We start from the raw sequence: 27,733 nt of genomic DNA on the forward strand, positions 1-27,733 counted from the left end.
AAATTAAAAAATAACATACTTTGAAATTGTTAACTTTTTAAAATATTCAGAATAAAAATTGTGCAATTTTGTTGATTATTTCTAACAGCTTACCACTAGATAATTATAAAAATACCCATATATTTAATGAAATTTCTAATTTTTAATATTCCTACAATAAAAAAGAAAAAGACAGTAAAATAAAAACAGTTATTTCCCCAATAAAAATAGCAGGTCAGATGAAATAAAAAGAAAATTTGTTAAATTTGTTAATATCATAAAATATTCACTGAAAACTAAGAATATAAACTTGAATATTTTTCGAAACTGAAAACTAAGAATATTTTTCTTAACTAACTGTGTAAAACTAAGAACATTTTTCATATTTCTTTAAAAAAGAAAAAGCTACGTAAAACGATTTCTTTTCAACTGTAAATAAATTTTAAAATTATCCGACATGGATTGAATTCAAGAATAAAAAAATTAGATGTATTTTTTTAATATAATATTGTATTTTTAATATAATATTGTTCTTTATTAAAAAATCGAGAAATGTTCTTGGTTTTACACAGGGTTAATATTTTATGATATTAAAAAAATCAAATTTTTTTTCTTTTTTATCTTAGTGTAACGTATTATTTTTATTAGGTACAAACTGTTTTCTTTCTACTCTTCAATTTTAATTAAAAAAAATTAAGTTTTTTTTTATTTTAAGATTATAAAAATTTGTAATTTCATTAAACAATGCGTGGGGTTTGAAATTTCATTAAACAATCTCTCGACAATGTCAACCTTATTCATCTGCCCAACATAGATTCCAGTTAACAAGTTTTATATATTTGTAAATTGGAATTGAAGAATTTTAGTGGTAGGCACGCTGCAAACGTATGTGTTTTTCTAATTATCAAGAGGTAAGTTGTTAGAAGTAATCAATATAATTGTTTTTCTTACTTTGCATATTTTGCAAAGTCAACAATTTCGAAGTATGTTATTTTTGACTTTAGTTTGATCATATTGAAGAAACTCTGTTTAAATTTTTATTAAAAAAGAACTTTCCAACATACTACATATTTTCAAAAAGTAAGATAATTCTTTTTTTGTTTTTGATGTAATTTAAGATAGAAATATTCTTCAGATATATATATGTGTTTTGGAACTTATTAAAAAAAAAAAAAAGAGTCAAAATTTTAACTGCGTGTTTCTACAGTTATCTATTCTGAAATAGATATATATGTATTCAGATTTGTATTGAAATTATAACAATTCTTACATTTTTTTATCTTATGAAAGCAAACGAAAATAATTTAAAAATACTAATAATTATTAAAACTAAATAATTATTAAAACTAAACCTCGAGGTTTAGTTTTGAAAAGAACTTTTTTCTTTTAAAAAAGAAATAAGCTAAATAGCGAAGAAGAGAGCAAGAAAAGAACAGAAAAGAAAACTTTAAACAGAAAAGAAAAAGCAATGGTTGTCAAATGATGCTAAGTTAATTATGGTTTTGAAATTAAAAGAAATTATTTGTCATTATGAAATCGATCTAAAGATGGCAGCACTACAGTAATTCTTGATGACGTTAATGAAATTTAATGTTGGGTGTGTCAGGCGCACCGTTCGTCTTGAAATGCCGCTGGATTGGAAAATTCCATACATTACAATAATCAAAGACGGTAAAATACTGATAAAGCACCTTTCAAATTGAGACGAATGCCGGATGCCGGTCAAGATGCCGGATAGGGCGAATACACGGTACCGATTGACGAGGGGAAAAAAACTTTTACTTGAAAAGACCTCAATATTATTGAACTTATTGAAGGAAAGTGGGGTAAGACCGGGTAGCTAATTCGAAGAAGTTAAGATTCGAAGACTTGTTACAGCTAAACTGTTCGACCCAGAAACTGTCAGATTTAATCAAGATAATTGTTTCTTAGTTGTGTACAATACATCATTCTTGAAAACTCATTGCACTACTTTATTTACAAGGGCGCCGGCAGGGGGGTGCAAGGAGGTGCACTTGCACCCCCTGGCTTTTTTTAAACAATTAAAGAGATACAGAAAAACAATTTTGTTATAAATTTTTTTTATTAAAAATATTTTTATTCAAAAAAAATAATTAAGTAATTATTGCTACATAACAATTGAAAAATTGCCTAATCAAACAAGAACTGTAATCGTCTTGTCAGCTGTCCAAATCTGTTTAAAACTTTTTCAATGAATTCTGAGTCATCTTTGATTCTTTTCTTATGCACACTGAGGATGCACAAACTACTTAATTTCTGGTGAGACATTGTAGACCGATTCCATGTTTTGATGCGTCGCATTGTACTAAACGTGCGTTCAATAGTGCAAGTAGCAGCTGGAAGAGTTAGACCAATTTTGATTGCCTGAGAAATGTATCGTTGTCGATCCCGAGAGCTATGCCGGCGGTAGCTTAACTACTGGCAGGGTCACCCAAGCCGGACAGGTCGGAGGGGAGACACCAGACCAAGAGGAACACCCTGCTCCTCCAGGTTGGGCGTGGGGCTAACTACCCCACCCCGGATAAAAAAAGCTCGAGTTAAGAAACCTCAACAAAATGCAAAACCCGGCTCACATCCACCCAGACGACTCGGAACGAAAAAGGACATGAGATTTGGAACATGGAACATTTGCACCTTGCATAAAGCTGGAGCATTAAAGAGCCTGATAGATGTATTTGTTGACTACAGACTTGACATCCTCGCAATCCAAGAAATCAGATGGTTGGGCAATGGAATTATGGATAAAAAGGATTGCAGAATATACTACAGTTGCCAGGACAAAATTCACCAATTCGGTGTAGGTTTTGTCGTGAGCAAAAGACTGAGAAATACTCTCATCGACTTCCAGGCTATTAGCATGAGACTCTGTAAAATCAGGCTAAAAGGAAAACATTACAATACCACCTTAATCTGTGCTCATGCACCAACTGAAGAAAAAGATGCTTCTGAAAAAGATATCTTCTATGACCTGTTGATGAGAAGCATTAACTAGTGCCCAGCACAAGACATGAAGATCGTTATTGGAGACTTCAACGCTAAAATTGGAAAAGAACAACACCTTAGATACCACGCGGGTGCTGAAAGCCTGCACCACTACACCAGTGAAAATGGACAGAGACTCTTTGATCTTGCAGTCTCAGAGAATCTGTTTATTTCTAGCACAGCATTCCCACATAAAGAAGTCCACAAGCACACCTGGCGATCCCCAGATGGATCTACACATAATCAAATTGACCATCTACTTGTGGACAAGAGACATCGCAGCAATGTGCTTGATGTGAGAAGCTGCAGGGGTGCAAATGTAGATACAGACCATGTACTCGTCGTGTCCAAAGTGAGACTTCGACTCAGTAAAAGTTTTTATCAAAAGAAGGAAAACAAGGACTTTAAACTTGACATTTCTAAACTGAAAAACGACGAAATTCTTAAAGAGTATAACATCAAGCTACCCAACCGACTTTCTGAAGAAAAAGGAAGACCGAACATTGTTTTTAACTGGAATACAATAAAAGAAATTGTTTTGAAACCTGCAAGTGATACTATTCCAGAACTGGGGCGTCCTTCCAAAAACGAATGGTTCGATGAAGACTGCCATAAGGCAACTGAGGCTGTTAAAGATGCCTTTCAAGCCCTTGAGGCCTTTGCTATAAATATGGGCCTTTCCATTAACGAAGACAAGACCAAATTTATGGAGTTTTCAAGCTCAACTGTAAACTATAGTGAACCTTTGCAGATAAACGGACATTCCTTTGAAAAGGTTAAAGAATTTAAGTATCTTGGTACAATTATCAATGACCAAAACAAACTGAAATCTGAAATTGACAATAGAATCAATATGGCCAACAAATGTTTTTTTGGACTAATAAGTCAACTAAGATCGAATCTTATTAGCCGAAAAACAAAACTAAAATTATATAAGACACTCATCCTGCCTGTCTTGCTATACGGAAACGAAACCTGGACTTTAAACCTTGACGTCCAACGCCCGATAGAAACGTTTGAAAGAAAGATACTTAGAACTATCTTTGGTGCCATACTAGAGGGTGGATGTTGGCGAACACGGTACAACTTTGAACTTTATGGGCTCTATAAACATCCTCAAACTATGCAGATAATCCGAAGCAACCGACTAAGATGGCTCGGCCATATCTGGAGAGGCTAAAAATTGCCCCCTTCAAGAACCCTCAGGGGTCCCGCTCTAGAGGTAGACCATCTACTCAATGGCTCAACGACACCGAAAACGGCCTCAAAGTCCTAAAACTTAAGAACTGGAGGGGAGTTGACATGGACAGAGGGAGCTGGAGAAGGCGTGCTGTTGAGGCAGCCAAGGCCTGCAAAGGGCTGTTGCGCTCCTGAAGAAGAAGAAGAAGAAGAGAAATGTATCGTGAAAAAAATTAACACATGAAGGTATATGTAATAACAAAACAAAATGTAATAACAAAATATCTGTAATTTTTTTTGGGGGGTTAGTTTGTTAGAGGGTTGCACCCCCTTTTACATTATTCTGCCGGCGTCCTTGTTTATTTATAAATGATTTTTTTAGAAAAAGTCAAATCCTTGCTTTACGGCTTCCCCCCTTTTTTGTGTCACTACAAAAACAGCTTTCTCTTTCTCGATAGCAAAAATTTGGGAATGTTCTTTTTTCTTTTATTTATATCTGAGGAGTGAGACAAGACATTAAACATCAAATTAAGCACTGTCCAAGATTCCGGGCACTTCGTGGAACCCACATGAATAACTACGAAGAGGAGCACCAATTCTTTGCTAGATTGGCCCGAAGAAAAAATTGTGATTCAAATTATAAAACAAACCCTTGAGGACATTTTAGCCCCTGATCAACTGACCCCAGTCATGAACCAACAATCGAACATGTCATCGTTATTTTATATTGATCAACTTTTTGCCTTATATTTTGAAATTTTATCTACTTTTGATTTTAGACTTCATCGACTTCTATTCAGACTTTTACTTTTAGACACTTAGAACTTTTAGCTCTCATTAATTTTAGTTTTGAGATTTTATTTTCATCTCTTGTTTCCCATTATTATAATAATTTAATTCTCTATATTTACACCGGCGCTATTGGCTTTCATTGCTTTTAAAAACATGTTTTTGATTGTCGAAAGTTTTAGTTAATTTACTTTTAACTGATCACCGTCACTGTCATTAGGCAAACTTTTACTGTAATTTTAGTTTTTGGAGAATTTTTTTTAATGTAATACTAATTTAACTTTTATCTCTGTATACCCCCTGGGGTGGGTTAGAGTTCAACCTATCTTATCCCGGTATTCTAAATCGGTTTTACATGTCGGTGGTAGTATCTGGTCATCCCCCAACCCATAACTAGTACAAGGGATCAAAACTGGGTCTGTCCCTTGACCTACCATGTGACAGACGTACCCGGACTGTTCTATCAAGGTTTGCTAGAGGTCACATCAAGTGCCTCACTTTCAAGGAGGGCAGGAAAACCTTCGTCACCTGCACCAAGTGCCAAATTCATCAGGCTTCTCCTGAGCACCTCTTGGATTGGACGGGACTCTCTAAGGAGGACCTCTTTAGCAATCCTCTCCTAGTCTTCGACTTCCTTTCAGTCAACAAGCTCGTGGATCTTGTCTGACTCAGTCAGACAGAGAGGATAAGCAACAACAACAACAGTACCTGGTCATGGTAGTACCCAGCACAGGTTTTCGAAACAAAATAGAACCTCGTTACTTCTCGACTAATTCCTTGTTGTTGTTTAAATATGTATCCTTTAAGTAATCGTATAATAAGTTGAGCTAAAAAAATTGTAACTGTAATGACCAACAAATAAATGCAATGACCTTAAAAATTTAATTGCTTGTGCATCATAAAAAGAGTTCCGTAAAAATCACCCTTAATATTAAGAGTTGCATAAAAGGAAAGTGGGTATGTGTGATGTAGCAGCCTGTGAAGTGTCTTTTATCTAGATTACAAAAGAAGGTTGAGAGTATGGGGCAAAATTAATGGTCGCCAGGGTGACTAAATATAAGAAGTGGTGATTAAAAGGTTTTCTGCTAATCGTCATCCAATCGCGACATTTTTTTTGTTGAAAATACACCACCTATGCATTTTATCATTATTATTTTTAAATAAACATGGAACTATTACGAGAATATTTGATAACTTTCCGAAAATTGCTACCATCTTACGCTTATTTCTAAACATTTTTCTTCGTTTTAGAAATGAACCAACCTTGTAATGCTTAACACATCATTTTAGAAATGAACCAACCTTGCAATGCTTAACACATCATTTCAGAAATGAACCAACCTTGTAATGCTTAACACATCATTTTAGAAATGAACCAACCTTGCAATGCTTAACACATCATTTCAGAAATGAACCAACCTTGTAATGTTTAACACATTTTGACAAATACTTCAAAAGTCTTACATTATTAATGCTAACAGTTTTCATAATCGTTTACATTTTCAATTTTTGAATGAAAAAAATGGTCACATGTTTTAGAAAGTGGCCTCTGTTAAAAGTGCTTCCACTAGAGAGTAACAAATTTTCGTAATTTTGCAGTACAGTAGGACTGCACCTCAAATTACATTTAACTAACTGCGCACAAAATAAAATCAGTAAATTTTTACATCCTGCTTAATTCTGAGGTGGTCTCACGATCACAATACTTGCTCTCTCAATGCTGAAGCTTGCCAACTTTGTCGCATGTCATGTTTATATTACATAAACTAAATTCGAGCAATTATAGTTCTTGTGTTATAGATCCTGTGTCAAAAGTTACTTAAAAAATTTTAACGACGTTTTTCAATGACATTTGACAGTCTCAATGAAATTTCATAAATTTTTTTATTTTGTAACCGGAGTTAAACAGCCGACGAATTTTTGGGTTTTTGTCTATCCATTTATTTGCTTAACCACCACCAAGGGGCATCCAGGGATTTAGTTTAAATACATAAAAAACCATAAGATAACAGAATTCCAAATATATTGGAGCTAAATATGTACAAATGGTAAGAAAAATTTAACAGTTTGGATAGTATGATCTGCAGATTTAGCAATATTTACGTATAAATAGACATGCTGTTTTTGTTGTTGCTTCTACTGCCATTTGCCAATACCAGAGAGCCTTCTTGGGGATACCAAGCGAATTGAAGACAGAAGGTGTGTTTCTTGTTTTTCAGTGGCACCCTCTATGGTCAAGAATACGACTTCAGCCACACACACGTGACAGCCCGTTTATAGGGCAGACCCCTTCAGACATTTATTCATTCATCGGCAGAGCGTAATTTTGACCAAAACCAGAAAACGATCAATCAGTACCCCAGAAGTATGATTTGTTATTGAAACATGAAGGACTTTGTGACCCAACAGATTTAATCATCACCTGTCACCATTTACTACACAGTGAGTCTTCTGCTGGTAGGCATGGAACTCACGCCCCGTTGGACATTTGCCATGTGTCCTATCAACCTGGCTATGCCGGTCCATACATCTCATTCTATAAAGCGTTTATGACATCGATATAGTTGAAAAGCAGTGAACTAACACGGTGTGTTATCATAGTGGAAAAAATCTCGTATGCAAGATACTCTCAAAGCAAAATGGAGTAGCAGATGTAAAGATGATTCAAACATTCGTCAAAGTGAGAAAATAACAGATGTAGAGATGAGTCGTTCATTCAAAATTGTGAAGAATACGGATGTAAAGAAAAAATCAAGCATATCCGATGATTACTTACATATACATTCTATAACAAAAAGTCGACGGACCAAGAAGGAGTTGTCCGATTGAAACGAAAATTGGTGGATAGGAAGACAATGTACAGAATAGTAAATGATTAAAAATTTCAGAGTAATTGAATAATTTATTGCAGAGTTACAGTAACAAGTTCAATAAGGTGTTGACCCGCCTCTACCCTGGATACAAGCTGCCACACGGCATGGCATAGACCGATAAAGCTCCCGGATGGTCCCTTGCGGTATTTCCTTCCAAATTTGATCCAATTGTCGAACGAGGTCATCAAAATTTCGTGGGAGATGTAATCGCCTTCCCATCATAGTCCAGACATGCTCGATGGGAGAGAGATCTGGTGATCTGGCAGGCCAAGGATGAGTTTGACAAGCTTACAGACAGTTCATAGCAACGCGTGCCGTATGTGGTCTGGCATTGTACTGCTGAAAAACCAGCCCAGGGTGCTGCAAAAGGAACTGTAGCAAAACAGGTCTTAGGATGTCATCGACGTACCGCTGTGCAGTAAGTGTACCTCTAATGACGACCAAAGGGGTTCTGCTGTCAAAAGAAATGGCACTCCAGACCATAATGCCTCGTTGAGGGCCGGTGTGGCGTGCAATAGTGAAGGCAGGATCCCTCCTCTGCCCTGTGCGTCTCCAGACACGTCTTCGATGATCGTCAGGACACAGTTGCAAGCGGGATTCGTCGCTAAAGACTATACGTCCCCAGTCGGCATCATTTCAGCCATATCTGTTCAAAACATTCATGCACACGAGATTTCGAAGCTATCGGAAGATTGCTTCTTGATGCGTCGATTTTTTTGTTATAGAGTGTATATAGGATAGTAGTTAACAGCCCAGAGGAAGTCTGTTAGCTTTTACTGGAAGAATTTTTTGATGAAACTAAATTGTATTTGCTTTACATGAAGAAGAAAAACCCAAAATTTTTCCCTTGCAAGACTGATGGCAAGGAAATTTTAAAATCTAATAGATCAACCATCGAGGATATTTCACATCAACATTGTGGTTAGAGCTAGCCGGAATCAAAATTCATATCAAGCAGATATTGCTGGGATTCAAACCAGGGACAACTCATTGAGAAGCAAGTGCTTTATCCTGCAAAACGGCTAAAATTCCGCTGAAAAGACGTCGGTAGGGCTTTGGACTCGTGTTCAAAAGAACGGGAATTCGAATCCACCCAGCCGAAGACTCCTCTTGTATTACATGGTGACTGATGCACGGTAAATCTATCGGGGTCACAAAGTCGTCCTCCAAGTTCTGATAACAAATCAATAGACAATATACTCTAGGGGAAATGATCCAGGAGCTCCCTTGTCTTTTGGATTGGGTTCAAAATTACAAGGCAGGCTGTGGAGAGGAAAATTGGTAGCCATAAACTAAAATTTAGATCGGTTGTTCAACGACGGTTATAAAATAAAAGCACACAAATAGCGTTTTGTATTGGTCTGATGTTGTCTTCAGTATAATTAAAATTAACAACTATAAAAACATCTATGCACAAACTAAAAACAACATGTCTTTACATTCTTAGGTGGTCTTACAATAGCGATAATTCTTAATTTAATAAATAAGTACTAAGTACAGTGATAAAAGCACTTTTTGCTGACGGAAGTAAAAAAAAAAAGTTAAATACTAACTCACTTTGTTTGCTAGATTTGACCCATTCTCCCGTATTTAATATTCCTAATTTGCTGCATCATAGTTTTCTCGTTTTTAACTAGTTTTTAATTATTTTTTTAGACCGTGTGTTGCTATGGCATGTGCAAGCATCATCCTTTTGTTTGGGGGAGGTGGGAGTAATTGCGTGTCAAAGTTTATCATATTATGTTCACTGGATTTTTTATACATGCAATGATTGATAAAAACAAGTATCATACGAGAGGAAGTTATGCAAAGAATAAAAGCTCACAGAATAGAACATTTCCTAAGAATAAAAGCTCACTGGTGTATCAGTAAATACTGTTAGTTATGCTTGTTCATAACAGTTTTATTACACAAAAGAATATATGGCTCATTTTTATTTAATAATACTCTTAATTCACAAAAAATAAAGTTTTTTGATTTTTTTCGAACATTGCGCTGATCAGTTTGTTACACGCAATGAAGAACATTAGAAATGAAGAGAATGTTTTTTTTTTTTTTTACACTTTACTGCCCAAAAACATTATTTTTATATAATTTATATGAAATTACTGCAACATAGTTATATTAAAAATCTCATTTTGATATACAAAGGAGAAAGAAACAGCTAGTGAAATATGACGAATATTTATTGAAATCATCACGCAAAATTTGCAATTAAAACTGAGACAAAGTGAAAGGCAATTGAGGAACTCCTTCGAGTTACACTCGAAATTGATGTTCATGTGCTGATGGTGTTGATGTTTTTAAACATGTCTCCAGTTTGCTTAATCTCGATAATGATTCGTCATACCTAAAATTGGATCGGCTGTTCAACGACGGTTATAAAATGAAATAAAATAAAATGATTTGTCATATTTTGATTTTTTTTATTATTGGGCCCTTTTTCACTGCCTAACTCCAAGGATTGCTTTGCAGTGAAATCCACAGGTCGTAATTTCGACCTGAACCAGAGAACAATCAATCTCGAATTCAGCACTCGCAGAGGTATGATTTGTTATAGGAACTTTGTGATTCAACAGGTTTAACGTGCATCAGTTACCATTACTCTCTGACGGCTGGGATCGAACTCATAACCTCTTGGACATATCAACCAGGCAACCAGGCTATCCAGGACCTTAAGCAGTACAGAAATAAAAGAAATAAATGATAAAGGTCGTGGTGGCTCAGGGGATAGAGAGCTCGCCTCCCAACACTGTGACCTGGATTCAATACCAGTAATAGCTGGGATACAAATTCCGCACCCGGCTCGCATCTATCATAGTGCTGACGTAAAAAATCCTCAAGGGCACACAAACCATGGGTTTGAGTCCCCTTGCCGTCAGGCTAACCATGGGAGGTTTTCGTGGTTTTCCTCCCCATGTAATGCAAATGTAGGTTAGTTATATTCAAAGGTCCCCCATGAAGGCAAATTTCTCCCAATACTTGATCCAGTTCGCTCGTCTTCTGGATCGGTTTCAAAATTATACAAGGCTGCCGAGTTGAACATTAGTAAACGAAAACAAAAATTGGGTTGGTTGTTCAACGACGGTTAGAATATGAAATAATAATTATATCAGTCTTTAATAGTTATAATAAAAAAAATAATAATAAAAATAATAATAATACAAATAACAATAATAAAATTAATAATAATAATAATAATGAGGATGATAATGAGGTAATATCATAGAATTACATTGCAATAAATAAACAACTCTTTTAGTTTTAAACTCTTCTTAACAATCTTCTTAACAGTCAGAAAACAATCAAAATAAGAAATGTTTTTTTTTTCAACCTCCGATCGCACAGTATGATGGGTAAGAATGCAGCAGGTAATTAATGTGCGCAGTAGGTGACTGCGCATCTTCCCCGCTCAAACGCTCTGTCATGCCGATTCCAACAGGTCATTTCCAGTTGATTTGTAGTCACATAAATATGGCTGTCGCTATTGATTCTCCCGCAACTGTGAATTGCGAGCTGTTATTCGTTTCTTTCAGGCAGAAGGGAACAGTGATGCGGAAATTCATTGAAGAATGAGTCGAGTGTATGGAGACACCTTTATGAGTGATGGCGTTGTTCGTGAATGGCGTCGAAAATTTAAAGATGGCCGAACTGATATTCATGACGAAGGCGGTCTAGGACGCAAGTCTGTCGCTACGGCCGACATTGTTCAGCACGTTGAGCAAGCGGTAAGGGAAACTCGAAGGTTCACCATAAGTGAATTATCGATGAAATTTCCAGGTGTTTCAAGATCTGCCCTGTACTCTATCGTTACTGAACGGTTGCACTACAGAAAAGTTTGCGCTCGCTGGGCCCCAAGGATGTTGACTGACAACCACAAAACTCGCCGAATGGGTGCAGCTTTGGATTTTCTTGACCGTTACAATACTGATGGAGAAGATTTTTTGAAATCCATTGTGACAGTTGCTGAGACAGAAATTCAATATGACACTCCCGAAACGAAGCGACAATCACAACAATGGATGCGCACAAACTCTCCAACGAGACCCACAACGCACGCTCGCTGGGCCCCAAGGATGTTGACTGACAACCACAAAACTCGCCGAATGGGTGCAGCTTTGGATTTTCTTGACCGTTACAATACTGATGGAGAAGATTTTTTGAAATCCATTGTGACAGTTGCTGAGACAGAAATTCAATATGACACTCCCGAAACGAAGCGACAATCACAACAATGGATGCGCACAAACTCTCCAACGAGACCCACAAAATTCAAACGAACCTTCAACAGCCGTAAGATTATGGCAACTGTTTTTGGGACCAAAAAGGTGTGTTGCTTGTGGAGTTTATGCAGCCTGGAACAACAATTAATGCAGATTCATTTTGTGAAACTTTGCGACGCTTACGGAGAGCTATTCAAAACAAACGAAGAAGCAATCTGACTTCTGGAATTGTTCTGATACAGGACAACGACTTCTTCAGCAATTTAATTGGGACATTTTCGAACACCCACCGTACAGTCCCGACCTAGCACCGATTGATTATCATCTTTTCTCTGAATTGAAGCAGTGGCGTGGAGGGCAGCGCTTCCAAACTGACGTGGAGCTCAAAGAAACCGTCACAACTCACTTCCAATCATTGGCGGCTACACTTTATGAAGAGCGTATTGCAAAGCTTGTTCACAGATATGACAAATGCCTTAATCGTCATAGTGATTATGTAGAGAAATAACCTGTATTGTACATTACTTTCGGTAATAAAATCTTTTTTGTATATTGACCCGTCTTTTCTTTACAGCCCATAGGAGGTTGAAAAAAAAAAAACAACCCTCGTAATAATATCAGAGGAAAAGAAGAAAAATTAATATTGCTAGAATGCCTTTAAATTTGGAATGCAAAAATATTTTTCAAAAAAAAAAAAAAAAAAAAAACAGTTGTGCGATTTTTTAGTTTTACGTTGATGACGACAAAAAGATGTGAAAATTAATGCGGGAAAACTGGTGACTTTCTGGCCATTAAAAGAGCACCTATAACAATGAGGCATTAAATCTTGACAAGCAAGCAGGCTAGGAGAATTAAAGAACGTCGACGTCTCAAGCCTGATGTCAGGCCTCAGGTAATTAAATGAGGAGTAAGGGAAACTGGATGAACCTTGACTTTGATGGGACCAGATGGCAGAAACTACATGGGATAGCCTGAGCTAGTGACAGGCTGTAGTGACTCAGAAGAAAAAGAAATGAAATTATTTTCCAAACTTGTTTCAGTTAATAGGTACTGAAATTCCATACATACTAATTGTAATTGTGCATTGTACGCTTATCTATGAATAAAATGGAAGACCAAAGATAACACATTTTTATTTTAAGTACTCAAATTTGTTTTGTTATTCTTAGTAACAAAATCTGTATGGAAAAAAAAATGGCGTGGAGGATGAAGCTTGGCAATAGAATGAAAGGAAAAAAGTGTAGGGAAACAGAAAATATTTAAAAAATCATAATTATCAACTTATTCATTCATTCATTTTCTAAGTATAATTTAAAATTGAGTTTTATGTTTATTCAGTTGCATTCGAATTCACGCACAATTAAGAGGAAAAAGTGTTAGTATTTAAATGATATTCCTCAACAATAAATCAGCAGAATTTTTTTTTCCGAAAACAATATTTATATCGACGTAGGAGTACGAAAATGTTAACCATTTGTAAATTAATTTCCGTCCTTGTTACTGTTGCATGCGTCAACGCGTTTGATTTGAGTTTTTTGAAAAGTGCATTGCAACAAGCAATGGGATCTACTTTGGGTCCTTTCTTAGATTGCATGATGCTACAATATTGTGACTGTGGTAAGATTTTTTTCGGTAATAGTTACATCTTGCTAAAATGTTTTCTGTAGGTTTGTAGCAAGATTTTCATTACATTGCTAGGGCTCCTGCCCCCTGCCCCAGCTTACTTCGCTCACCAATTGCTATGGTTGCTAAGCCATCATTTTTTTTTGACAATAATTCGATAAATAAAGTAGTTAATTATTAAAAAAATAAAAAAATAATTTGTTTTAGACAGATTTTTACAAGGAAATCAAAAATTATTTAATTAAAAGATCCCAAAAATTTTCATTGTAATAACCTAAATTTAATTCCAGATTTTATTGAGATAAAATTCAAATCTAATTATTTTTCTCGGTTACCATTGCAACTTCATCTACAGACTTGTTTTCTGAATTTCTATTTAATTTTCGATTACTATAAAAATTATTTTTTTGCAAAAGGGATTATTAGGTACCAAATAGTCCAAATATGAAATTCTAATAGTGTCTTGAAAGATACACTTTGTTATTTTAATTGCATATGTTGACAGGACACAGTTTTTCTCAAACCTGATTATAGATGTAAACGGTACGAATCGTGTTCATTTGACTGGACTAGGTCGATTCGTCGACAGGACTCTTCGACAATAGAATATTTCGCAGCGTCGACAAGTTGCTTTTTCAACATGTCATTCTAATTTTTTTAACATGATCAATTCGTCAACAGCGTATTTATAAAGATTTGATCATCTCGTCGACAGACTATTTTTGTCGACAGGATCATTTCTTCGACAGGGTCGTTTCATCAATACCGCATTTCTATTTCTTTGGGATTTTTTTGTCTATTAAAATTGTAAACATGAAAAAAATAAAATATATTTATGAGTTCACTACCTTTAAAATTTTTAATTTGTGAGTATTTAAACTTAATGTGGATTAATTTGTGAATATTTTTACATTAAATGCGAGATATGTTATCACTGGAAAATTTATTTGACGGAGTTAACATAGTAAAATAAAATGGTATAGAAATTTATAAAAATAGCACAGTTTTTAATAAAAATATAAAATATTTATTATTCTGAGTATTTAACATGAACAAAACTAGAAGTTACTGGAGTTATGCTGGAGTAATGAGTAGTGGTAAAAGGGGGATAAATTTAACTCCTTCAGAACCGCGTTCACATATACATGGTAACGCGATTCTCCCTTCATGACCCACGGTATTATACAGAGGAGACAAGCCTTTCCTACTCCAGCACCCCTTCATGGTCACAGGGGCGTGATTTCAATTTAGAACATCTTACATCAAGGTGGTTAAAGTTTGTTATTATTTCGGATAATGTCTCACAGGCAATGAATCTAAATGTTTTCTTAAAGTCAAGTGCCACTGTATACATTTGCCCGATACTCCAAACACTGATGTTTGTTCTAATCTATCGTCAGTAAGTATTAAAATATCGAATAAATATAATTATATCTACGAATAAATTAATATCAAATCGGATGTAATAAATATTTCGGACATTCACCAAAGCGACTAGTTTGATTGTCAACATTCACCGGTGAAAGTCAACAACCACCGATTTCTGTCATTCACAGTAACATGCACATCATTTACATAATAACCTCATCAGGACGATTATTTCATACTTTGCCTAAATAGCATCCGCCATTTCAAAAAATAAAAATAATTGGTTTTGTTGGTGATGATCTCGTAAGGCGATAAAGAATCATGCATAGTACAGGTAAGGAAGATATTAACCTCGAAGGAAAAGTGGATGAATAGCCCAAGGAACCCTCTAAATTATTCTTATTTTATATTCTTTATATCTTACATTATTAATATTCGTATATTTAAAGAATATGAATCTATTTTTTACTCTGGCGAGTTCTCCACTCTGCAGAAATCTATTTAGGAAATTTTTGGTATCTTAAAATGCATTCAGAGCAAGCATAAGTAAACTCGAATAAAATAATAAAATTATTTGCATACTTCTATTTTCATAACTAGGAGAAAACTCAGAAAAAATAAAATAATCTGTGGGTGGTAGAGTGAGGGACGCAACCAACATGTCTTCATAACTCCTTCACAAATTAATTATTTCTTTTATATAAATAAAAACATAGACAATTTTTGACATTCTTAATCATTTATTTATAAATTTATCCCTATTGCATTTCATGATTTTTACAGTTATAAACTTGAAAAAAAAATTTATGAACTTCAAAATTTGCTTAGTTTTTAACTTACACCGTTAGTTTTTACAATTTTAAATAACTCGGCAATTTTATCTGTTTTTAATTAACACTGCAACTATATTTCTTTTTTAACGTACTCAGCTATTTTCAAAATTTTCCTGGGATTCAAAACTTTCTTGATGTCAATCAGACAATCATATTTCTGTTATTATATATATCAAGTTTATAAAAAGATATTTTTGTGTTGATTTTTTGCTGCATGAAATTTTTTTACTTTTTCTAAGAAATAACTAAACATGAAACGATGCAGAATTTTTTGAATTACTGTGTAAAATAATTTTATACACCATACATATAGGTATAAATTTAGAAGTCATACATAAAAATATAACAATTTTAGATACCGTAGATAAATATATGTAACAATTTTAGATACCACACATAAGCAAATAATAATTTTAGATACCATTTCTGCAGGTGTAAATTTAGATACCATGCATAAATATATAACAATTTTAGGTGTCATATGCAGATAGAGAGCGGCCAGCTTCGTTTTGAAATTTAGTACTATTATATTTTGAAAAATTATAAATGCTTTAGAAAAATCATAAATGTTAATAAAGGCTTTTATTATATATTTGTAGAAGTACTCGAAGAAGAAAAAATATGTTTTGATAAAATTCCTCAAAATGTAAGTAAAAAAACAGTTCTTTTTGAAATTTGATAAGCTTATTTCGAAAAAAAGTAACATTGTTTATTACAAATCTATTATAATTGCAAAGCATATAAAATTAAATTATATCTATTTTTTTTCATTTTTATTCAGCTTCATTTAGTGTATGTTTCTTAACATAGAGACCCATAAAAGTATGAGCCGTTTTTTTAAGGGGTCACAGTACCCAAAAATGATCAAAATATTGACATTTTTTAATTGCTTATAATAAAACTTCAAACTATTTCAAATGCACCGAAACAAATCATTTATTTATCTACATTGTTAAAAAAGTTATGAATGATTTTAAATTGCCCTAATACAGAAGCTTGCTCAGAAGACAGACTTTAAAGTGCTTTTTCTCATGGATGATAATTTTGTGTTTTAATTTCAATTAAATCCAAAAGGAGTTCTTTCTATTTAAGATAAAGCTTTGAAGTAAACTTTTTTATCTTAAGTATAATTAATACACTTATTTAAACTGTGAATGGAATAAGCATTTAATGAGGTATTACAATTTTTACAGCATGTTATATATACCAAGCAAGAATTTTTAACCTTTTTTTTCTACTTCTTTACAAAATAAATCTATAAAAAATATTCTAATGGATATATCAACAAATGAATGTACAAAGTTTTTAAAATGAATATTGCAAGCACAAAAAAATTTTTTTCTTCGAAAATTTGTTAAAATAACAAAATTTTTTAATATAACAAAATTTTTTTATATAACAAAATTCTTTTTATATATATATTTTATTTTTTAATTTTTTAAAATAACAAAATTTGTTTAAATATTCAAAAATTTCAAATTTTTTCAATTTTTTTTCAATGTTTAGAAAGTTAAACCATTTGGTTTAACTTTCATTTTTCTACATATAACTTTCATTTTTCAACATAACTTTCACCAAGTTTAATCATTTTTTGAAGATAAATTTGATAAGATGAAGATATTGATTTTAAGTTAAATGAGCATGCAAATCAGTCACAAAAAGAATGATTATACCTTTATTTAAAATAATTGTTACAAGGGTACTGTGACCCCTTAAGCTAGATAACAAACAATTACAATTATCAAAGAAAGAAAAAATCGAATGTGATGAAATCTAAAAGATGCAGATTTGATCTCCAAGATGCAAATGCGTGAAAGTTTTAGTACTAGGGCTCAAGCCTAATGGCTCACGGGAATGACCTCAAATATGATATTTCATAAACAGCGGCCTAGGCCAATAGGCCCATACGCCAAATACAATGGATCATTTAAAAGGTCAACAGACCCTTATATAAATAAAATACAAAAATTATATGTATATATAAAATACAAAAATTATATGTATATATAAAATACAAAAATTATATATATATAAAATACAAAAATTACGAACCCTGAGACAACCAGTAAAAACTGAGTGAGCTGTGAGCAGGAGCTGGTGGACCCCTCAATACATGACAAAAAATCTAACTATTCACCTAAAACAGCCGTAGATACAACTTATAAAACCGTCAAAAGGTGAAAGGATAAAATGACATAAATGAATATAGTGCTAAAATTGAAAAGTTAAAACTGAGACAAAATCACAGATGTATACACTTGCCAATAGGGCATTGAAAGGATCCAGCCAATCAAGTCAGCTTGAATCCTGCTGAGTGGCGTAAAATAGTGAGGGTGAAGTAGTAACAGGTAGTTAAAATGAAGACAACAAGTAAAGCAGAGTAAATTCAATTAAAGTACAAAAAAACAGAGGATAAAATACCAATAGATACTAAAAGGGAAGAGTTAAAAGGGGTGTATAACAATCTAAAAACCGTGTATAAAATACAATCGCAATGTAAAATACCAAATGTATTAAATTCCAAAGGTTGTAAACAAACCTAAAGCACGTATAAAATGCAAAGTCAAGTTAAAAGTCAAATTAAAACACTAAAATGGCAATGTGGTCCAAAAAAACTTTTGGCAAGGTGGTTATATTAAGCAGGTTAAAATTTTAGTTATTGTCAATTTTGTTTATTAATTCCATTTGTTCCTCAAGAGTAGTTTTAATGATAATCTTGATAATTTCTCTACAGACCTTGTCTGCAAAAATTTGTTGGTCTGTTTTTTGGAAGAAATAATTTTTTCGGAGTGTTCGGTACCGATCACAATTATATAAAAGATGCTCTATGGTTTGTCTTTGGATACAGTTTGAGCAAGGATCTGATTTATTAAAAAATTTGTTTTGGTGTACTCCGAACACTCCGTGCCCCGTCAGAAATTGGTTAAAATAGAAATTAGTTTGCAACCTTGTAGTTGACGGGGTCTTAATGAATTTAAATGTATGCCTGCCTTTCTCAGAATTTTCCCAATTGGTTTTCCACCTTGCCATTAAATATTGTTTGATTTCGGTTTTAGCTTGTTTGGGGGTCTTCAGAACCTGGAGATCCACACTGTCAGATCCAATGGCTTCCTTTGCTGCCCTGTCTGCCTCCTCATTGCCCTGGATCCCCACATGTGCTTTTACCCAGTTCAAAATTGTGTTCTTATTCCAAATTTTTTTGATCTCTTCTATGAGTTTGGAACTGGGTTCTGGGTCAGCCAGGGCCTGGAGGGATGATAGTGAGTCTGAAAAAATCGTTGCATGTGTGATATCAGACCTCAAATATGATAATTGATTAGTACAGTAGATACTTTAATTGACGAAATCAGACACAAGAACGTATTTTCTCTGAATAAGCATACCTTTTTTTAGCCGGATTAAAATTCCTTACCTTTAAAATGCTGGTGACAGCCGCAATCAGTAAAATATTGTTCCAATATGGTGGTTTTTGCAATAATAAAGTTGACCGAAGACGCGACTTGCTTTAATATTTATCGTTCGAATTCTGGTATACGTCAAAGAAGTCTGTAAATAATATAGTATAGAAATATATATATATATATATATATATATATATATATATATATATATATATATATATATATATATATATATATATATATATATATATATATATATATATATATAAAATACTAGCTTAATAAAATTAAAAGGATCTTTTGAGACTAAACTCAAAAAGAATTATATCTATCTGCAGATGAGCTCATCTGGTTTCTGAGAACATTAAATTTCTCTTTCACGTTCTTAACTTAGCCCTTCGCGTATATAATAAGTTCCGTTGAATAGCGATGAAGTCTTTATTTGTAAAATAAATCCACACCGCGCAGTAAAAAATCGTAACGAAACCAAATTCCCATTAAAATCAAGACTATGTTGAGATTTTAGTTCATCTCCATCTAGTCTTAAGATGTTCCAGACGCCGGTTCTAACATCTGGGTTATATAGATCACATGACATAAACATATGTTACATTAAAAAAGTGTACACTTATCTTTTGGAAATGGAAGTATAAAGATGTGCCAGGGAGCTCTGCTCCAATTGTATATAAATTGTAAATAGATTTTTTTATTCTTTTCTCAATAAAAGCATAGAAAATTCATTATGTTGCCATCCTTATAGAAAAAGATATTAAAAATAATTAAAATATTATGACTGCGAAAATTGGAAACCACAAAATAATGATTAATGAAAAGCCACGGCTCAAGAGTTACGAGAAAAAATAGAGAGGGAGCGCGCGCGCGCACACACACACACACACACACACACACACACACACACACACACACACACACACACACACACACACACACACACACACACACACACACACACACACACACACACACACACACACACACACACACACACACACACACACACACACACACACACACACACACACACACACACACACACACACACACACACACACACACACACACACACACACACACACACACACACACACACACACACACACACACACACACACACACACACACACACACACACACACACACACACACACACACACACACACACACACACACACACACACACACACACACACACACACACACACACACACACACACACACACACACACACACACACACACACACACACACACACACACACACACACACACACACACACACACACACACACACACACACACACACACACACACACACACACACACACACACACACACACACACACACACACACACACACACACACACACACACACACACACACACACACACACACACACACACACACACACACACACACACACACACACACACACACACACACACACACACACACACACACACACACACACACACACACACACACACACACACACACACACACACACACACACACACACACACACACACACACACACACACACACACACACACACACACACACACACACACACACACACACACACACACACACACACACACACACACACACACACACACACACACACACACACACACACACACACACACACACACACACACACACACACACACACACACACACACACACACACACACACACACACACACACACACACACACACACACACACACACACACACACACACACACACACACACACACACACACACACACACACACACACACACACACACACACACACACACACACACACACACACACACACACACACACACACACACACACACACACACACACACACACACACACACACACACACACACACACACACACACACACACACACACACACACACACACACACACACACACACACACACACACACACACACACACACACACACACACACACACACACACACACACACACACACACACACACACACACACACACACACACACACACACACACACACACACACATACATATATATAAATAGGATTAAATATTTGAAAAAATGCACGCATGAAATATTTTGCAAAAATGCATTTTAAAGGCTTCTTGATGCCAAAAACCCACCCTTTACAGAGCGGGTTGGGTGACAACTTTAAAATTTAGAATTGGAACTCCCACTTATTTTTTATTGCAGATTTGATTCCAGAAAAATTTGATTTATTTGATCTGATTATCACTGAATCCATTATTTTAAATATTTAGCACTAGTATTCTTTGAGTTTCGGTCCAATGCATTTTTCTCGAAATATTTGACCGTTCTAACCGCTTTTTGACAACCTGCGTAAACTGAGCATACTACAAGCACGGTGTTTTTTTCCACCCTGTATTTTTAAAACTCCTATGAAAAATGAAAACCAAAAATAAAACACATTAGTGGCTTAAAATTATTATTTAAATGAGAAAAAAACAGCAAAAGCACGCTCGAAATCTGGCAAATCACGAAACAGGGAAGCGAAAGAAAAGATCTACAAGACAAGATTAACAATCCGAGAAAAGTTGAAAACAGATAATTAAAAACACCTTCAAGTTTCAAACTCCTATAAAACTTGTTTTGATTTTTATAGCATTCACCTTCATCTATTGTAATTTGTCAGATATCCATAGTGTTAAATATTGACTTGTAATTTGTACTTTTATGTTGCAATTTATATTTCCATGTCCTCAACTGTTAAAAAATTCCTTGCCACGTTGCATCAAAAATTGGTATTCATTTGCTGGCTACAAAAGATGGAGCTCATTTTTACCATATTTTGGTGTTTTCACTAGCCCCAAATATCACTAGAAGGTTGCACCAAAAGTAGGAACTTTGAAGAAACAAAACACGTTTTCATTCTTTCTTTTTTTCTTTCTTTTACCAAAGTAGAGGAAGGTTGCACCATTATTAGGTATTTCCAAATCGCTCAAATTCAGGGCAAGGTTGCTATTTACCGTAAAAAAATTATTTACGATAAGTAGGTTATTTTATGACATACCACTGACTATTTTACACCGCCTACCAAATTTAAAAAGGCAACATTAAAAAAAATGGAAAAGGCAACATATAAAATAATTAATGCAAATGCATGCATTTATCTATCTTTACCTAAGTTAATACTTGAAACAACATGCATTAGTCGTCCCGATACACCGAGACAGAGTTGTAAAGAAAACATGGCGTTGTAAGCAAATATCGTATCGTTCTGTTTATAGTCACAGTCAAAGTTCAGTGAGTGCCTTTTATCAAATTTCGGGTCAATTAGTTGCACTATGGAAGTATTTCTCGATCATACTTTACAATTTATGGGGCAACTAAAAAAATGATCTTTTAGTCAGTTAAACTTTGGGATAATGAGAAACTTTGCACCAAATACTGGTTATAAATTTACTGAGTTTTTTTTTTATAGTGTATTGTATTTTCATGTTTTCATTTTTGTTGATTATAACAACGCATATTAAGGGTGGTTTTTAAGGAACACTCTTTACTTAAGCCATTCACTGATACTTTATGATTGCTAATGATGGTATATAACATTTTTTATAACTATTTAATGACTTTTAAATTGTATTTCAGGCTATAAACTTTATTAGAAATACAGAGATTGCACAATGTGATCTCAAAGGTGAACCTGGATTACCACCGTGCGAAGAGGGAAACGTAACTTCATGCCTTTTGCCTTATGTGTGTTCGAACAAAGAGAAATTCGTAAGGACGATTCAAGCTATTTATTATAATTTCCAAATGTATATGTATAATAGTTTTATACTTAAAATTACTAATTATTTATTATACGTTTTATTACCTAAAAAGTGGATGAAATTTTAGGATACAACTTAAATTATTCGACGTTAAATTAAAAATTAACAATAAAAAATTTGCAATTTTCCATCAGAAACAGTTTTTATTTTATTTATTCAATTAAAACGTCATTCTATTACCTGTTTACTTTGGTAACTATCCTCCCTTTACCCACGGAATTACCATACCGGGATAAACAATTATTTAATTACTGAGGTCTTAAAAAAGGGACTACGCACATAATTTGAAATAAATGTAAAGGAAAATAAGTCACAAAAACCTCCCCAAACTATTAAAAACTATTAAAAAATAGCTTTATTTGAAAGAAGGTGACCCATACAGTTTGAAAAAAAAATTAAACAATTCTAATAACTTTTGATGTAATGATCAGATTTTCACATACTAAAACACCATCTTAACGGTTTGAAAGGATGATTTCAAATATGCTAAATAATTAGTGCAGACGCGTACTTTCACTGAATAGACACACCTTTTTTTCCGTCGGATTTGGGCTCCTTACTCCCAAAGTATAAGGGGTTGTCCCTATTTGGATAATATGGACCCAATTGTTTTTGTCAGGAGTGGCGTCCAATATTTGGACCTCTTAATGTTAATTATATTTTTTGTGTACTTTGCCATATCTCGAGAAAGTTTTAAGCGAATCGAAAAATTCTTGTACACAATTATAAAATTCGCTTATCCAAAGATAATTACACGAAAAATTACTTACTATTTTATTTAATGATAGTCGAACAGTTTTGAACTGTAAGAAACTTGAACTTTTACTTCATTTTAAAAAAGTTAGTTTTATATAAGGAAAAATACAAAATTTGAATGAAATCGATTAAATAGTTTTGAAGAAATAGAATATTTTAAAAGTCGGATATTTAAGGTTCGATATCTCTTGAAACTATTCTTCCGATTTCATAAAAAAAATTTGTATTTTGCTTTAATAACGTTCCGTAAAATGGTCAAAAAATTTGTATACTTTAAAATTAAAAGTTTTTTTCGACTGTTATTAAATGAAATAATAATAAGTAATGATTATAAATTAATGTTTGCATAGTTTTTAGATAGACAAATTTTATAATTACGTGCAAAAAATTTTCGATTCGCTTAAAAAATTTTCGAGGTATGACAAAATGCGCAAAAAATAAAATTAATATTAAGGATGGAAACTTTGGCTAGCTATCCTGACCAAACTTATGGGATCATATTTCTGAGATTTCAGTTAAGTATCAGTATATTATCAAGAAAAAGAATTCATGGAAAGTTTTTTTGTTGCCGTAATTCATATCTAAGGATGTTGTCTGCACTAAATAATTATCATATTTGAGGTTATGCACTTAAAACATTAAGAAAAAAAAGCTAAATAGCATTTGGAAGCACGTGAAAATTCGATAATTAGACCCAAAGTTATTTAGGGTGTTTATTTTAGAAGGGTGGGTGGGGAGGGCGGCACTGCCATATGCATAAGGAGTATGGTGATTTTCTTTATAAATTAAAAATTTCAAATCGTTAATTTTAAACTATGCATCTAATTTTATTGCGAAAAATTATCTGGTCTTGAGAACAGACAAATACCTTAAATATTTTAAAAGTTATTTAACTCTTAGTAACTTTCTTTAAAAATCGCCAATTTGGTGAAATTTTTTCACATAATTAAAAATTATCAAAATCACTATCGTATTCTCAGTTTTTGCAATTTTTTATGAGCCCAAGTTATCCAGCATTGGAGTAAGTTTTTAAGTATTAAAGAAATTATACCGCAAATGCTTTTCGCTTTCACAAAACTGTGACTTTTCTCCATATTGACATTTTGCACCATTTTCAAAATAAGAGTAGACAGTGCTGGCTTTAGATTGACTAAACTTAGCAGTCATGAGAACAGTTGCTAAAATTTTCGATCGAAATTCGCTGCTCTAAAAAGTGTGTAACCCTTTTCGTCAAATGTTTAATTTCGCCAAGTGTTTGATTTCGTGTGCGTTGATTTGTGTTTGCAAATTTTAAATTTAAGCTGTTAACTAAAGCGCTAAATCATTTTAGATTAATCGTTTAATCAAGATGTTAGAATCATTTCATTTTTTAAATGATTGCTACTTTGATTAGTAAGGCAAATGCAAAAATGTCGGTTAGTTCCATCTAAAAGTCCTCCATGAAGGCAAATTTCTCCCAATACTCGATCCAGGAGTTCCATTGTCTTCTGGGTCGGGTACAAAATTGCAAGGTTAGGAAGTAGAACATTAGTAAACGTAAACACAAAAATTGGGCCGGCTGTTCAACGACGGTTATAAATATAAATAAGCCTTTTATTAAATTATTACGGTTATAAAATTATAAGAAAAATATTTGATTTCGTGTAGTGTTTATTTTTGTCAAGTCTTTGATTTCGTGTGTATTGATTCGTGTTTGATTGAAAATTTTAAACTTAAGCTGTTCACTAATTCTAGATTAATCATTTAATCAGGAGGTTAGAATGATTTCATTTTCTAAATTATTGCTATTTTGATTAACAATTTCTTATTTATAATTTTGTTTTCTTTATGATTTCCTTCAATTTTGCTACAGAAAAGCCACTTGACGACTGTTTTCGAGCCTTTGGTTCACTATTGCGTAAGTAATTGTTCTTCAAAAATACAAAATCTTAGATATTTAACGATAAGATTTTTTTAAGGCAAATTTTATTTGCAGAAGGATCTTTTAACTTCAACTGATCCAATAAAAATTGCTGACAATAAGAAAATAGAAGAGTTTAAGGTAAGTTAAATTTTCTTTTAGTTTCCACTAACATTCCCGATTCAATTAAATGCACTTTAAGCATGCATTATGAGCAAAATCCACAGGTATGTCTTTATAAGACTTTGAGATACTTTTCCGGCTATTGAAAATAAATAAATAAAATAAAAATAAATAAAATAAAAGTAAGTAAAATAAAAATGAGTAAAATAAAAACAAATAAAATAAAAATAAATAAAATGGAAATAAATAAAATAAAAATAAATAAAATAAAAATAAATAAAATAAAAATAAATAAAATAAAAATAAATAAAATAAAAATAAATAAAATAAAAATTAATAAAATAAAAATAAGTAAAATAAAAAAAAAATAAATAAAATGAAAATCAATAAAATAAAAATAAATAAAATAAAAATAAATAAAATAAAAATAAATAAAATAAAAATAAGTAAAACAAAAATAAGTAAAATAAAAATAGTTTATATTATTGCCAATCTTAAGACGAAAAGCATAGAGGACATTAATTTTGATCGAAAGACATAAGAGAGATTCGAGTGAAGCTTCTCACTTTTTGCGTTACAAAAACAAAATAATTTTTGTTTGTTTTTAAGTTTACTTTGAAAAAACATTTGAATTATTTTCTGCTTTCAATTATAGGCTTGTTGCTTTAAGTCAGAAAGATGTTGAAATTTTAATTGGCGAAAAATCTTGCTACGAAAACACCATTTGCTGGCACTAATTGCAGCTTGTATTAGAATAAGTCTTATAGTTCTAGTTGTAATTTGATACTAGTTATCGACAATGTTAACCTTCATCTACGAAAAGGTATCCCAGCATAGAATTGAGCTAACATGTCTTATATACTAGTGGATTGGAATTGCATCTTTGTAGTGGTAGACAAACTACAGTACTCACCCAGCAGAATTATAGCTGTGATAGAATTCAATAAGTGGATACCACTGGTTGATTAATTGTCATTTTGTGAGAAGCCGGGAGAGCTGTATTAAGATCACGGTAGTTTTAAGTGCTGATTGCGAGAGCTGCATTAAGTTCATGGAAATTGTCGCTGTGTTGCCTTTAGCAGTCGAGTGTATACGCTGTACGTTGTGTGAGATCGAGACTGAGTAGCAACGGCTCTAGGAGGGGGATAATGTCGCAGTCACAAGAAGCAAGTCAACTGTTCTGTATGGACCGTACATAGAAGTAGACGTGTTCAAATCGAAGTAGGAGTTTCTATCAAGGTAGGCGTGTTTACATCACGTCCGGGTCACCAATATAGGGTTAGTAGTTATCGACAGTGTCTACCTTTATCAATGACAAGATACCCCAACATAGAATCTAGTTAACATGTCTTATATACTAGTGAATTGGAACTGTATCTTTGTAGTGGTAGACGCACTACAAATTTTAATTGACGATAATAATAATGCTGCATATAGTGCTAAGGAAACGATTGAAATTAGTATTGTTATCCAAGACGCAAGTTAATATTTTAATATATTTGCTGATTGGAAAATAGTCAAATTTTTGATTAATTATAAATACTATTCGGTTATTATATGATAAGTGAAACTCTTTTAAAACAACTGAAAAGGCATTGTTATTAAGCATTGAGCTCAAGGAGCAATTCGAATGCTCTTGCTAGTCAGAAAGTAGTCGATATTTTAATTTTAAGACTCCATCCTTTCAGATATGAAAACGAGTTTATTAAAACGTAGTGCAAAATGTTTGGTTGCCTGACAAGTTATCAATCCAAACAATATAGAAACAAAGTTTTGGAGTTTTTTATTTCACAAAAATTATATTTTAAAGTTGGTGTTTTAATTTTTCGACTATACTGCTTGTTTATATATTT

At 33.3% G+C, this 27,733-nt stretch overlaps 3 protein-coding genes across 3 annotated transcripts in view; all 3 read left to right on the forward strand.

Moving 5' to 3' along the window:
* The first annotated feature begins 2,605 nt into the window (after positions 1–2,605).
* On the forward strand, positions 2,606–2,992 carry LOC147805934 (protein CFDP2-like). Its single transcript, XM_087149482.1, has one exon. It carries the CDS (start codon positions 2,606–2,608, stop codon positions 2,990–2,992), a length of 387 nt encoding a protein of 128 aa, XP_087005608.1.
* Positions 2,993–3,007: 15 nt separating this feature from the next.
* LOC147805935 (uncharacterized) lies at positions 3,008–4,162 on the forward strand. Its single transcript, XM_087149483.1, has one exon. The coding sequence runs from the start codon at positions 3,008–3,010 to the stop codon at positions 4,160–4,162; it is 1,155 nt and encodes a 384-aa protein (XP_087005609.1).
* A 9,283-nt stretch (positions 4,163–13,445) lies between these two features.
* The window catches only part of LOC107455252 (uncharacterized), a 34,548-nt gene continuing 20,260 nt past the window's right edge, over positions 13,446–27,733 (forward strand). Inside the window, exons 1-5 of the mRNA XM_087149998.1 lie at positions 13,446–13,663; positions 16,470–16,516; positions 22,917–23,048; positions 25,710–25,754; positions 25,833–25,898. Of these exons, the coding sequence (XP_087006124.1) occupies positions 13,510–13,663; positions 16,470–16,516; positions 22,917–23,048; positions 25,710–25,754; positions 25,833–25,898 (444 nt within the window). The 5' untranslated portion in view covers positions 13,446–13,509. The remainder of the gene's footprint in view (positions 13,664–16,469; positions 16,517–22,916; positions 23,049–25,709; positions 25,755–25,832; positions 25,899–27,733) is intronic.

This window comes from Parasteatoda tepidariorum, chromosome 8 (assembly GCF_982258835.1).
Source record: "Parasteatoda tepidariorum strain Cologne lab strain chromosome 8, Ptep-v5.0, whole genome shotgun sequence".
Taxonomy (NCBI): Eukaryota; Metazoa; Arthropoda; class Arachnida; order Araneae; family Theridiidae; genus Parasteatoda; species Parasteatoda tepidariorum.

Bases quoted from the DNA above. Each gene is read 5' to 3' on its own strand.
- LOC147805934 (XM_087149482.1), top strand. From the start codon at position 2,606: ATGAGATTTGGAACATGGAACATTTGCACCTTGCATAAAGCTGGAGCA.
- LOC147805935 (XM_087149483.1), top strand. From the start codon at position 3,008: ATGAAGATCGTTATTGGAGACTTCAACGCTAAAATTGGAAAAGAACAA.